We start from the raw sequence: 13,883 nt of genomic DNA, 5'->3' as shown, positions 1-13,883 counted from the left end.
AACAGCAGCCCAGTTGTCTGACCGAGCCTATAGAGGTTTCAAAGGAGGACGGCTGGAATACTAAGAGAGCGAGCATAGATTTTCTGCTGAAATGAGGGGGGAGGGGGGGGGGGATGAGGAGGAGATTGAGCTCGGCTACCCACATCAAACTCTCCTCTTCTTTTTACTCTCTTTCTTCCTCTGCCTGCACTCTAGAGGGACCCTCTGTTTGTCAGCCAACCAGTCGAGCGTCTCTGCCTAAACCCCCCTTTCTCTCTCTCTCTCTCTGCTTTAATCTGCCTTCACTCTTATACGGTTAGCGGAGGAAACAGCCTGTTGATAAAAGCAGTAACAGAAAGGGAGTGAGAGACGATGCTTTGTGAGACGTGATGGAAGTTAAAGGTTCCTTAACTGAGTGAGCGGGTCTGCTGCTTTGCTGTGCAATATAGAAAGAGAAACGGGTGCAACTAATTGCACCAAAGAGACGTTCCTAATAAGACAGACAAAGGGTGTGTAGAATTCCAATGAGATGGCTGATAGAGAGCATGGGAGTAAGGGGAGAAGGAAGTAACCTGTGATAAATGCACAGTATTAGAATTTTGCTTGAAAGAAAAAAAAAACTTTTTTTTTTAGAACTAAGAATATTTTATTTATCTAAGAGGTATGCATCCGATTTTTGGGCTAAAACGAGAGATCTTTCTCTAAAAACTTAAAATCAACATGAAACAGCAATCTCAACTATTAATTATCTTTAATAATGTGACGTTTTTCTAAGAGAAACAGGATATTTAATGAAAAAAGGATTGATTGAATTGTGAAAAGGTGATGTCAGACTAAAAGGAAAGGCACTTCCGAGTTATTCAATTGAATAACATGCTATGATTCGTTCATAATAAGATCATGAGTATTATGAATAAAACCAAATGTAGTAGAAAAGTAAACAGGGTCGATTTTGATTTGATGTTGACTTTAAGGTGTTAATTTTATATCTTATGAGGCTGCATAATGACATTGTCCACTCTCACATGCTCATTCTCTTGTCTTCTTCCCTGATCCTTCTTTATTTCAGGTTCTTCCTATGGTTTCCTGCACCTGTAGCATCTCTCTACGTCCCCTCCCTCTCGTGCCCTGAAGTGAGCGTAAATGTGAATACCAATGCATGAGTACATACACACGCGTAGTGAATTATGGATCCTCACGGCTCTAAGACTCTGAGGTAATGCTTCAATGCCACTCCTCATTTATCTCTAATCAATGTAATACATGCTCAGAATCAACTGAAATCAAACCCTCTGTTTTGTTTTGAGCATTCAGAAGTTTAAAGATTTACCGCCCACTGTATTAAAAGTAAATGTTTAGTCTGATATTAGAAAGCCAAAATGTTCATCCAAAATTACTTGAAATCAGACAGATAAATTAACTATATTCCAAATGTTTCAGCCCAATTTTTCTGAATATAGTTTAAAAAAAACAAAACAAATATATATATATATATATATATATATATATATATATATTAGTGTTATCTCTGCATATATGTATATTACATTTACATTTACATTTAGTCATTTAGCAGACGCTTTTGTCCAAAGCGACTTACAAATTAGGACTAAATTAAGCGAGTCATCGTGAAGAGGCAAAAAACAACGCAAGAAGTGCTCAAAATACGAAGTTCAGTCATTCAGAGTAGCATAAGCAAGGACATAAAGGAAAAGGAAAGGTAGGATATAAAGGAAAAGGAAAGTAAAAAAAAAAAAAAAATGTAATGAGGTTAAGTGCTCACGGAAGAGATGGGTTTTCAGTTGTCTTTTGAATGTTGCCAGGGATTCTGTATTCCAGATGAGGGTGGGGAGAGCATTCCACCAGCATGGAACTGTGAATGAGAATGTTCTGGAAAGTTCTGGCTCTCTGTGATGGAACCACGAGACGTCGCTCGTTGACCGATCGTAGGCTTCTGGTAGGGATGTAGACTCGTAGGAGTGAGTGAAAGTAGGAGGGAGCTGAGCCTGTGATAGATCTGTAAGCAAGCGTCAATGCCTTGAACTTGATGCGAGCAGCGAGAGGTAGCCAGTGCAAAGTGATGAAGAGAGGAGTGACGTGGGCCCTTTTGGGCTCGTTGAAGACAAGACGAGCTGCAGCATTCTGAATCATATTGTGATCTGAATCGTATACAGCAGTATTGTCTGTAATTTGTAAATCTATAATTTGTGGAGAAGCATTCAAGTAGTAGTACAGATTTTTGTTGTACTTTTTACATGGTACTTGTACATATGACAATAAATGACTTTGACTTGACATTATAGAAGGGGGTCCATGAAAAGGTGATCATAATGTTTAGGGGTAAAGCTTTGGCTTTGAGAAGATTGAAAATCCTTTGATTAAGATATTGTTGTTCCTATGGGCTCCACATCTCTTCACAAACAGTCTTTATCGAGTTAGGAAATTTGACAGTTTGTGAAGATGTTTGCTCCATTATTATGAAGGCAACAAGGGAACAGTCATTCTTATAAAGAAACCTTAGCTGCACGATCGAGGGCCGATATTAGACATGAATTTCAAAATGAGCAATTGGAATTCTCTCATGGTTTGATAATCCACAGAACCGCCTTACTTGACCCTGATCCTCGAGGGCAGAAGTACCTTTAGATTTTTCCTCCGGCAAATCTGCGCACCACTGAGATCAATCAATAGTAATTTGGATACAACCCATCTAGCTGAATCTCTTTTACACGCGGTATTGCCGGTCTGGAGCTGTGATACAGCGGCGTGGGGGGGGGGGTGTGTTATCTAAAGAGCGAATGGAAGTGGAAGACCCGCCTGTGCTCCTCGTTGACTATAAGATCACATAGACTTTGATTTTCCTCACACTTTGTGTTTAAAACATTCATATTCAAATCTGCTCCTGTGGGCCCTCTCTCCCCATCAGTCTCAGTGTTTCTCTGACAGGTTCTGCCGAAATCCCAAACTCTCTCTCTCTCTCTCTCTCGCTCTCTCTCTCTCTCTCTCCTCCACACACTCAGAAGCTGCGGGCTGTGTCCAGCCGCCCACTGCTCGCCCCACGCGCGTGTGTGGGGGGGATTAGAGGGGAGAGTGGGCCTCGATCGATTTCTGGAGCTGTTATATGACAAGTCAGGTCTCAGCTCTGCCTGTTTACAGCACATTCGCAGCAAGCCTTCCCACTTTGAGCAATATCAGACAAATTGTTTGTTGTGAGTACACATACATGCTATAGTGTTTGCTTTTGCTCTGAGGCATCCGAGTGTGTTTTCTAATTTAAAATCAGTTCTCTAAGGTTTAGGAATATTACAGAATGCTTCAGATTGGTTATTTTACCTCTAATTGTGGCCGGTAAATGCCTTCTGTGTGGTACCCGTGAGAATACCCTTGAGTTTGAATCATGGTTATTTGCCCATTCGTGATGTGGGGGGAGTTTATGTGTGCGCGAGCATGCTGACAGATTGGATTGGTACGCTTTCTGAGGGTTATTTTAGCAAATGCAGTGCATCTGGAGGGAGGCGTCCCCCAACTGTAGCAGGTGGATCGGTGACGATGTGAGGGGGGTGATGTCCAACCCGATTCATCCTCGAGCGCGCCACACTTGCGACCTGCTTCCATACAAATATCCACCCCCCCCCCCCCCCCAACATTAACCCACCAAAACAAACACACACCCCATTGTTTGAAGTGCCACAGCACTGAGACGTCACCCGGACCGTTTGGTGAAGATTAGAACTGACAATGTAGCTTCCCCCTCTGCCTTGATCAATCAGCCAGTCACCAGATCAGATCTAATTCGAACTGAACGCTGTTGGCTGGAGTGAGTTGTTTGCACCCTTCATTGTGGCAAAGGGACTTTGTTGTAAAAAGAATGTCTTTGCATATACTAATTAAGGACATTTCATCTTTTAAAGGGATAGTACAGTCAAAAATGAAACAACGCAAGATATTTTGAAGAATATTGGGTTCCAAACAACATTAGACCTCATTGACTTTCATTGTAAAAAAAAAACAAAAACCGAAGAAAAAGTGCAGGTTTGGAGCAACATGAGGGTGAGTAATGGCAAAATGCTCATTTTGGGGTAGGCCCCTTTTTAAGGGGTACAGTATCTCTTTTGCTTTGTTTTATAGTCCCTCTTTTCCATTATTCATGGTTCCTCGGTAAATGTAATTAAAATGCGGTGACAGATTAAAGGGAACCTTCGCAAGAAGACCTTTTGGCATATATTCATCAGCTCATAGCTAATTTGTGTCTGAAAATTAGCCGGACCACAGGATAAAAAGATCAGCCTTTTATTTCTACTATAAAATGTTCTCAGCCCCTTAGGCGGTGTATTCAGTTCTCCTCACACATTCTTGCGGCTCCTCCCTGGAGCTTACATGTGAAGTGCATTTGATTGCGAGGTGCTATACCTTTATCAAAGATAACTTGCTTCTGAATAGTCGTATAGCGCAGTTGTGACCACCTTTGTTTGGTTTCATTCATTTTCTCCATGAGGAATTTAAAAAAACCTTAAAGGGCACCTATTATGCTAAATTCACTTTTACATGGTGTTTGAACATAAATGTGTGTTGGCAGTGTGTGTACACAACCATCCAATAATGATAAAAATCCACCAAGTGCTTTTTTTAAAATCCCCATAAATCATAAGCACTGTCTCAGAACGAGCTGTTCTCAGATTCGGGGAAATGTGACGTCACTTTGCACAGGCCCCTCCCACGACTGTTGATTGACACTGCAGTTTGAGCATAGACCCGCCCTGAGTGAGCTGGACACAGTCCGCCATTGTTTCCACGCTGGAGCAACTGTAGACAAGAATGTCTCCTAAGTGATTAAGAGGTAAGAATGAACTTAGCAGTCTTCATTTACTCTCGTTGTTACTCGAGGATGGATCTGTACTGTTCGTGATTCAGCTTACAGTCTTCGGAGCGACAGGACTAACGTTACTGATCACGGCAAAAATGAAAGTGAGAGCGCGCACTTTATGACAGCTCATCCAGTCGTGGATATACAGTTTACCAGTTGATTAAGCACCCACTGAAAAGGTGTGTATATATTTGTTTACTGTTAGTTCTAAGAGTGTTTTGTGTACTTCGCTGTGTATGTTCCATGATAATGAAAGGGAGAGAGAGAGAGTTTATGGATAAGACTTTAATGCGCACTTATATACTGTGTTTATTCGGCTCTTACAGTGATTTTCTGGAGTAAAACTAAGGCTTCATCTTTTGTGTGAGGTACAATAAACTTAATTGAACTCATCAGTATATTTTGGTCATCATTTGGACGGGGTCTGCTACAGCAGGCTTGTATTAATAGTGGATAAAAGCAGATGACAAATAACCGTAATTAAACTAAACTATTCCTGTTCTATCTCCATACCGCATATATTCTCTGGCTATGGGGGCATTATTGTCCGACTCCGAGTCGAAATGAACACCGCAACTGAGAGTTTCTGTTCTGATATTATCAGATGATATTGTCCTGGCTCTGAGCGCGAGCTCGTGAGGCTCCGCCCCCTGGGCCGTGCAGCAGCAGTTAATTTGCATTTAAAGGGATACACACTAAAACGGTGCTTTTTTCTGAGCCCTAAAAAATGACAATTGAAACATGCTGTAAAAAATGATCTGTTGGGTATTTTGAGCTAAAACTTAACATACACACTCTGGGGACATAAGAGACTTATTTTACATCTTGTGAAAGGGGCATAATAGGTGCCCTTTAAATAAATAGTTCAAGCCTTAAACCAAATCATGAATGAATCTGACATGAGTCACATAATTAGAACCTTTTATTTGAAGCAATGAAATTCCTTTATGAGAAATGAACTACCTTTCCCATGAGGCATTGTGAACGACATTATACATCTGTGCATTAGTGGTGGAGATTTTTCAGTACTCTTTTTGCGGGTTACATATTGTTTTTATGAGGAAGTCACTGAATCATTTACTCAAACGATTCGTCCAAAAACGCTGATTCATTCAACACTGATGCTGTGGTTTTGTTTGGAACTATTGTCATTGGCTGAAAATTGACAAAGTAACTAACAATATTGTAAGCAAAATCTTTGTGTGTGTGTAATATCAAACAAAACCACAATATATATATATATATACACAATTATTATATTATCTCATAAAGTAATAAAATAACATGACATTGTTTAAATAACATGGCATATGAAATGCACTCCAGTTCTTATCCTTCGGAGATCATAATAGTTTATACTTAATAGGTTTATACATTTTTGTTTAAAAAAAATCTATTTCTCTATGAAGACAATGTATTACTTTTTTGTTGTGTACTTTGTTGTGTACTGTGTTGCATCCATTACTTTGTTGCGTTCCGCTCTCGTCTCAGACGGGAGAGTATCACTGAGGCCTGGCTTTATTCAGACACAGTTCTGCGGCTCCAACATCACTGGAGCTTATGGAATGGCTTCTGTCCTTTGCTTTAAAAATCCTCCAGCACAGGTTCAGAATAGTTAATGCATTTGGGCGGAGGGTAAAAAAACAAGCTCTCTCTGCCTCTTAGTGTCCATCATGTGTCATGGCCGCTCCTGGGTTTTGTGTTCTGTCTGGCTGAATCTCCTGCTCCAGCGGTTGCTGACTGTTGCATCTCTGTCCCTCAGAGGCAGAATGCTCCACAGCCTTCTCTCTCAGTCCAGTTGAGTCCTGCTTTTCTCCTGAAACCTAACACACCTCTGTTTTGTTGTCTCTCTTCACTCTCACTCCGGGCTCAGGTGTGTTTGAATGGCATCTGTCCAGATCAGATGCATCCTAAGGCGTTTAGACAAGAGACTGGCACCTGACCTGAGGAGTCCTTATACTTTGTTTATGTTGAATAGAGTTTGTTTTTGGCTAAAATGCCGTTCTGTTTGTATATGGAAATCAATACTATTTATAACTCTATATTTATTGAGAAAAGCATCCACACCAGCGAACAAATAACATTCTGTTTATTAAATCGCTGCAGTTATGTTGTACACCACTTTAAATGCTTGAGCGCATTAAAGTCAAGTGGTTTCTGATTGGCTGTTAATGTCTTTTCATTCTGAAATTGATTCCAATATCCTTTGTGTCGTTATCATTATAGTTGTAACTTTGCTATTCTCGTAGAATTACACTAAACAAGTTTTACATAAAACAAAGATTATTGGATTTGTTTTACAAGAAAATACTATTTCAGCTTTTCCACTTAAAATTTCACATTTAATTGAATGTGTACTTGTGTTTCTTTGTAATTGTTTGTGAAATTTACAAGCAATTTCTGAGTGAAAATTGTTTCAACCAATGATTGGCAAAACTTTATAGCTACAGTTATCATTATAGTTATAATTCTTGGTGTGGGTTAGGCCTGTGTGTGCGAGCCATAAGGCAGAGTGGGTTTCATACGGTTCTTTAAACCGAAATGTTTGATTTAGGGCTAGAATTTGATATTTTTGTGTTATTTTGTATTATGTGTGGTTATCTTTTCCAATTTTTCTGTTTGATGAAATGCGATAAATGGCACTTTAACATTTTAAATAGACTTTTTTATGTTAGATAATATTTAAATATTTTTAATGTATTCTTCTCAAATTAGTGTTAATAATTCTCAAATATACACTGTAAGAAGTATATGATCAATAAGTTATGACAACATATGACAACCATTTTCAACTTTTTTTTTATAAGTTATACAAGATTCAACTAGTTTTTAAGTCAGTTTAATGTAATTTGAGTTGAAATGACTTAAACATCCAAGTTAATTGTACTTAAAAATTTAAGGCAGCAGCTTTTTTACAGTGTAGTGTGAAATTGTCAAAAAGTGTGTTCAGTAGATTGTTGTATTCACCTTTTTTAACACATTGTAACTTGAATGTGTCGAGACTCCCTGTCTCATGCGCTTCCAGTAATTTTAGCTGTACAAAAATAGGTTACTTCCACATTGAAAAATTAGGTGGATATGTCTACACAGAAACTGAAAAAAAAAAAAAAAAAAATCCTTTTACAAACTCGGTATGCTTGCTTATTAATATTACTGTTTGGCGATGCACTTGCTGCAGAGTTTGTCCGCTCTCATGAAACATTTCCCATTCAGCCTTAAATTCACAGCTTAATCCAGTACACTCTGGGCTCCATAATAAAACATGCCGTTAGCTTCCAGGCTTGCCCTTAATGTTATGCCATGGCTGACATTAAAATGGACACATTTGATATCTCTAGCTTGTTTGATTACCATGGGAACCAGCAAATTCAGACTAGCCCCAAAACAACCACAGGCTGATGAAGACAAATGTGCAAACCCAGGTTGGCAGAATTGCTTTCTCGGTGAGTGTGATCGGCCACGCTCGAGAAGGCGGAACCAAGAGTTGTGATTTATCGTTTCGTGTTGTCCCTAGACCACCACTGTCTGCTGCCTCTCCATGCCTTAATTACCCCAACCGTGTTTATTAGAATAGTCACACTACCTATAATACATCATCGGCGCTGAGGGGAGCGGGACAGGAGATAGCACTTTTCTGTGTGGTCTAAGCAGAGCAGCTATTTTGCTAGCGTAACTAAAGTAGCTGCATGAAGTATCAGGCATTAAAGGTAACGCGTATGTTGTGTAACTTAACTGGTAGAGCGTAGAACTAGCAAGGGCATGAGTTCACTTCAAGGAACACATACAGACAAAACTGCACTGTAAGTTGAAAAAATTTTTTTGATCAGGTCTATTGATGATAATTAGATCTTTTCCACACACAAAAAATTTCAGAAACATATTTTTTCCATTATAGGAAGGCATATATGTTACTCTGTATAAATGGAAACGGAAACTAATAGTCATTTTATTTGATGTTAAATATACCCTCAGTACTAAGAATGAACCATAAAGTAGACCTAAGTTAAACATTTAACAGTCCAATTGAGGAGATGAGAGACTGGCAATTAAACCGTGTGAATTTAACTGCAGATTTTAACATTATTATGGATGTTAAATTTTAGCACGCTGTAAATAGCCATATGTCACTGACAGGATAATCCATATGTCAATCCATAAATCAACGCTATCTCATCTACTTAAATTGCCACAAATGATCTGCTTAATGGCACTAATGATGGAGGTGAACTTTTATGTGCAACTTAAGCATCAAAATCTGAACTGCATGTAGTTTTTTAAAGAAATTATTTGTCACCAGTTGTGGAGTCAACAGATATCTCACATTAAGCTAGTTAACATTAAAAAGTAGGTTTCAAATAGACAGATCTCTCCTAGCCATATAAATGCTAATTAGTGCTAAGAATGCTAAGAAGCCATACCATTAACATACATACTAGCGCCCTCTACTGTTCATTTTTTGGTAGTGACAGACACAGCTCTACTGGTTGAATAGACCAGAAAGACAAGCCTCTTGACTAAGCATGTTCAATTTAAAGTTCACAGTGGTAACTCTCTTAAAACCTATTTTACACCCTGCTATTTCTAATTGCTTGCTGTAGTCTTGCTGTAAAATCCCCCACAAAACGGCAATTAATAACCATCACAGTGTTTCTTTGAAGCTGTTGAATTACAAAGCATCTCTATTTTCTTTCTTTAGATCACTTATGCGATACAAGTGGAGGGTGATTCCAATACACTATAAAAGTATAGTGGTGTGCACAGTCTTAATAGTCCCTGAAGGAGAAGGCAAAAGGTCCCGACACAGTCACCGGAAATGGCGTTTTTTGTCAAGATGCACCTTCCATTTAGTTTTAATTATCTAGCCAGAGGTCACTGATGTTGTTGGTGTCTAGTTGACACTAATTGGCCTAGGGTGAAGAGAGCTTTCACTATGCGACAGACAGCAAAGGGGTCAGGCGATGAGGTGGGTCGTGGCAAACGGAGACAAGGACGAAAATAACGATGGGGAGCAAAGCGTGCTGATAATATGTGAGGAGACAGTTGCATGAGCTGCCGAGGAAATAGGGCTGTGTACACACAGAGAGTGGAGCTCATTAAAGACAGGCCGATGCGGCGTCTTGGCTGAAGTTGCCTTATTGATTGCTATGGTTTATTTAAGTTAGGACGAGTGGTTGGATTATTTAGAGGATATGAAGGAAGTTTCTTGGAAATGGAGGTATTGATTTTGTCCAAGGAAATCAGGGTACATGAATAGGTGCCAGCAGAGCAGAAAGGAAGAGCTGGGGTTTCTTTTAAAGACATAGAGAGACGGGTCTCAGCTCTGTTTGATTGCAAGTCCTTCCATTCCAAGTATGTCAACAAACATATGTTCAGTAACCTTAAATTAACCAATTACTTACATCAATTTTAATTTATTGGAGTGTCTGATTTAATTTTAAATAAAGGGTACTTTTTAAGTCTTTTTTTTTTTTTCAGTAATTTTTTCCCCCAGTTTATAAATGGCTGGATAACTGCAACGCTGTACCGTAGCAATGAGTATTGAGCTAAAACTTAAGAGTTTGCTGTTTCTTTGGATAGTGTGAATAGCTTGTGTTCTTCTAGTCACGGTTTATTTGTGTGTTTTCATCCATCTTAATGAAAGAGTGTGTGCAGTCCAGCTGAAGTCAGCTATGCTCAGTTCACCACGTACCTCGCAGGCTCACAGACTCATCATTCCTGTGAAGGACTAACTTCTCTTGGCAGTCCTACAGCATATCAACAAACACCTTGATGTTTGCTAAGAACATACATTTTAAGCTTATGGAATACATCGTGTAGTTATTTGGATTCACATGAAATTCTCTGTGTTGGACTTTTCTCTTCTTACTGCTGTTTTTTTTTTTTTTATCATAGGTTTGAACTTTTAAAAAGGATTATTTTAAACTAAAATAACTTATGCAGCAAGTATAGTATCTGGCAATTATGCTTAAAAAAATAAAATAAAATTCTTCTAAGTTTTCTCCAGAAACATATTTTATCCATTATAGGAAGGCATATAGAAATCTCACATAAATATTTTGTGGTATATCTTATCGATATATAAATATAATGAAATTATCTGTCTGTTATTGAAGTAAGTGGTAACTTGTTAAAGTTACAGTGTACATGTATCTTGTGACTCTTGTAGTTGGTTAGTTCTCACTCTCGATCTCCAGGAGTTGCACGCCTTTACTTCCAGCTGCAATGTCAACATATCATGATTTCAGCTTCACATTCAGCATTCACTCACAAGAAGAAAATAAGGTTATACAGGTCATACAGGTTTAGAATAACATGAGGTTGAGTAATGATGACAGAATTAGAATTTTTTTTATGAACCTAAGCGTCTATGCATTTGGGGAATGCACTTAGTATCACTGTAAATTATATAAGAATAATTCATAGTTCATCTTGTGCCTATTTTTAACAGGTTTTATGAGTAAACATGTGTAATCTACTGAAAATGTGAAGCATGAACAGACTTAGTTGGATCAAAATATTTAAAAAAAATATTTTTTTATTAATTCATTACAATGGGTACAAAATATTATATAAAGTACTTTTTTAGAAACACTAGTTTATTGTGCTAGTGAATGTTATTCTGAATTCAGGTGATTCTGGTACTTCGGTGATGGAAGGACAATATTCGACTCGCCAGAATCAAGAGGGCAGAGACACTCAAAGAGGCTTCCTCTTAAATCCAAACACTACAACAAAGAGGATCATCTCATATAGTGCAGGAATCACACTAAAACATAGAGAGGAACATGATTACAAAATGTTTTCAAAGAAAATTCATTAATATGTCAATTCACATTCACAGTTATGCATTGTCAGTTAATTATTTAGCGACTGACCTACAGAAGCCAAAGATCCACCAGTAGATGGTGCAGGTCCATTGCTCAAACAAGAAGAAGGCCAAAGCCACAGAGCCACTGGCGTGACATCCAATAGCTGCAAAGTGACAGTTAAGTGAAATTCTGTACCAGTATGAGAGCAATATCATTTACAACTAAAAATGACTCATTGCTATCATTGCAAATGTCATTTTACCGGTGGCATGGTCAAACACGAACATCTCATTGTTTTGAAATGTACTGCATTCGTTTTTGGACTGCTCTAGGATAATAAAAGTAAAGCTATCCATCTCAAGAGGACAACTAAGCCTGCTTTGCTGAGCCTGCGGTGGTGATGTGCTACTGGTAAGGATACACAGAAGAGCTTGATTATTGTTGAACATAGAGACTCCACAGAGGAACCCAACCAGCTCGATGGCAAACAGGCCCAGGGTTACGGATAATGCCACCACAAGCCTGCTCTCCAAAATGAATGATTAGGAAGATCAATGAGCATATTTACTATGCATACAGTACATATAATGAAGTAAATAACATGACGGTCATTCTTTGTTCAGAGATAACTCAGTGTATATATATATATATATATACATATATTACAGTTCAAAGGTTGGGGAAATTATTTTAAAGAAATTAACATGTTTATTCAGCAAGGCTGCATTAAATTGATCAAAGTGACAGTAAAATATTTTTATATTACAAAAGAAAAACTATTTCAAGTAAATACTGATCTTTTGACGTTTCTATTTCTTTAAAAAAAAAGTATCCTGAAAAAAAATGTATCACAGTTTCCACAAAAATATTAAGTAGCACAATTGTTTTCAATATTGATAATAATAAGAAATGTTTCCTGAGCATCAAATCAGCATATTAGAATGATTTCTGAAGGATCATGAGACTGAAGACTGGAGTAATGATGCTGAAAAGTCAGCTCTGCCAATTAAAAAAAATATATACAGCAGAAAACAGCTAAATTGTTTCAATTGTAATAATATTTCACAATATTACTGTTTTACTGTATTTTGATCAAATAAATGCAACCTTGGTGATCATAAGAAACTTCTTTCAAAAGCTTTTGAACGGTAGTGTAAATGTTTAAGTCTAACTAAAAAGAAATGTCTGCATGGCATAATGATTCATTATATCTTTTAAAAAAAGGATTAAAGCAATTTAAAAAAAAAAAGGTTAAACTATATTTTTATCATCATATTCGTTTAATTTGTCATTGGCCCACACACTTTGATGAAGCAATACTGTACATAACCGAGACAGTTGTCCTTACCGTGTGTCCTCTAACCTGTACTCTTCATTAGTGTAATCTAGTGGGAGGCAAGCTCTGACACTGTTCTCCTGTGGGATAGTTCAACTCTTAATCACAGGCCTGATTGCAATGATATAGTGTGATCAAATAATGATTAAACACACGAGAAGTTCTTACCCGCGACCAGAATATGATGATGACTATTACAAGGTGCGCGATGAGAGTCAGGAAACGGGCTGGAACCAGACTGCTTAACACCGACATTGAACTAGACACAAGAACACGACATCATGTGAGATTAAACTAAAAATGAACAGGCTTATTCGTCTTGTAAATTAACGTGAGCGGTTTACAGAAAACGTGTGACTTCTAACCGCGGATATACGTACCAGTTTTTAAGGTGTTAACACCTGCTAAGATAGTTCAAGTAAACGGGCGACAAAGTAGAACCTGAATATAACGCTTCTATGCATCTGTTATACTGAATTACAAAAGCTGTGGACGGTTCTCCTTCGCACAAGCTTCAGGTTGCTACGACAACACTATTCTTCTTGTTAATTAGCGGTTGGTAAACCAGCTTTTAGGTGCATTACCGCCACCAACTGAACCGGAGTGTGGTACAGCAATGCGGAAGAACTACCCTGACAAAAATTTATAAGAATAAAAAAGAAAAATATATAAATTAAATAATTACTTATTCAATTACTTAATTCTATTCTCATATATGATCTTGTTGCGTTTATATATTGCCAAACCTCATCTTTCATCATACATTTTCTTGCCCTTAATGACGTCTAGCAATTTTAGCTAAACTCGTCTTTCATTTTCATACTCTGAGTCTGTACAATATAATATAATATGTTCAACTGCCTCTTCTACATTACAATGACTGCACAATGCTTTT

The 13,883-nt window shown here is 38.0% G+C and overlaps 1 protein-coding gene across 1 annotated transcript; it reads right to left on the bottom strand.

The window, feature by feature from the left end:
* Window positions 1-11,363: 11,363 nt before the first annotated feature.
* On the bottom strand, window positions 11,364-13,534 carry tmem107l (transmembrane protein 107 like). The gene is made up of 6 exons (XM_084428089.1): window positions 13,369-13,534; window positions 13,157-13,247; window positions 13,001-13,068; window positions 12,074-12,174; window positions 11,719-11,815; window positions 11,364-11,609 (listed from the first exon to the last, which is right to left on the bottom strand). Exons 2-6 carry the CDS (start codon window positions 13,241-13,243, stop codon window positions 11,540-11,542), a joined length of 423 nt encoding a protein of 140 aa, XP_084284215.1. The 5' UTR covers window positions 13,244-13,247; window positions 13,369-13,534; the 3' UTR covers window positions 11,364-11,539.
* Between the last annotated feature and the right edge of the window lie 349 nt (window positions 13,535-13,883).

The sequence above is a fragment of the Rutilus rutilus genome, assembly GCF_951802725.1.
Source record: "Rutilus rutilus genome assembly, chromosome: 13".
Classification (NCBI taxonomy): Eukaryota; Metazoa; Chordata; class Actinopteri; order Cypriniformes; family Leuciscidae; genus Rutilus; species Rutilus rutilus.
The sequence above is the reverse complement of the archived record's forward strand: the minus strand, read 5'-3'. Positions and strand labels throughout refer to the sequence as shown.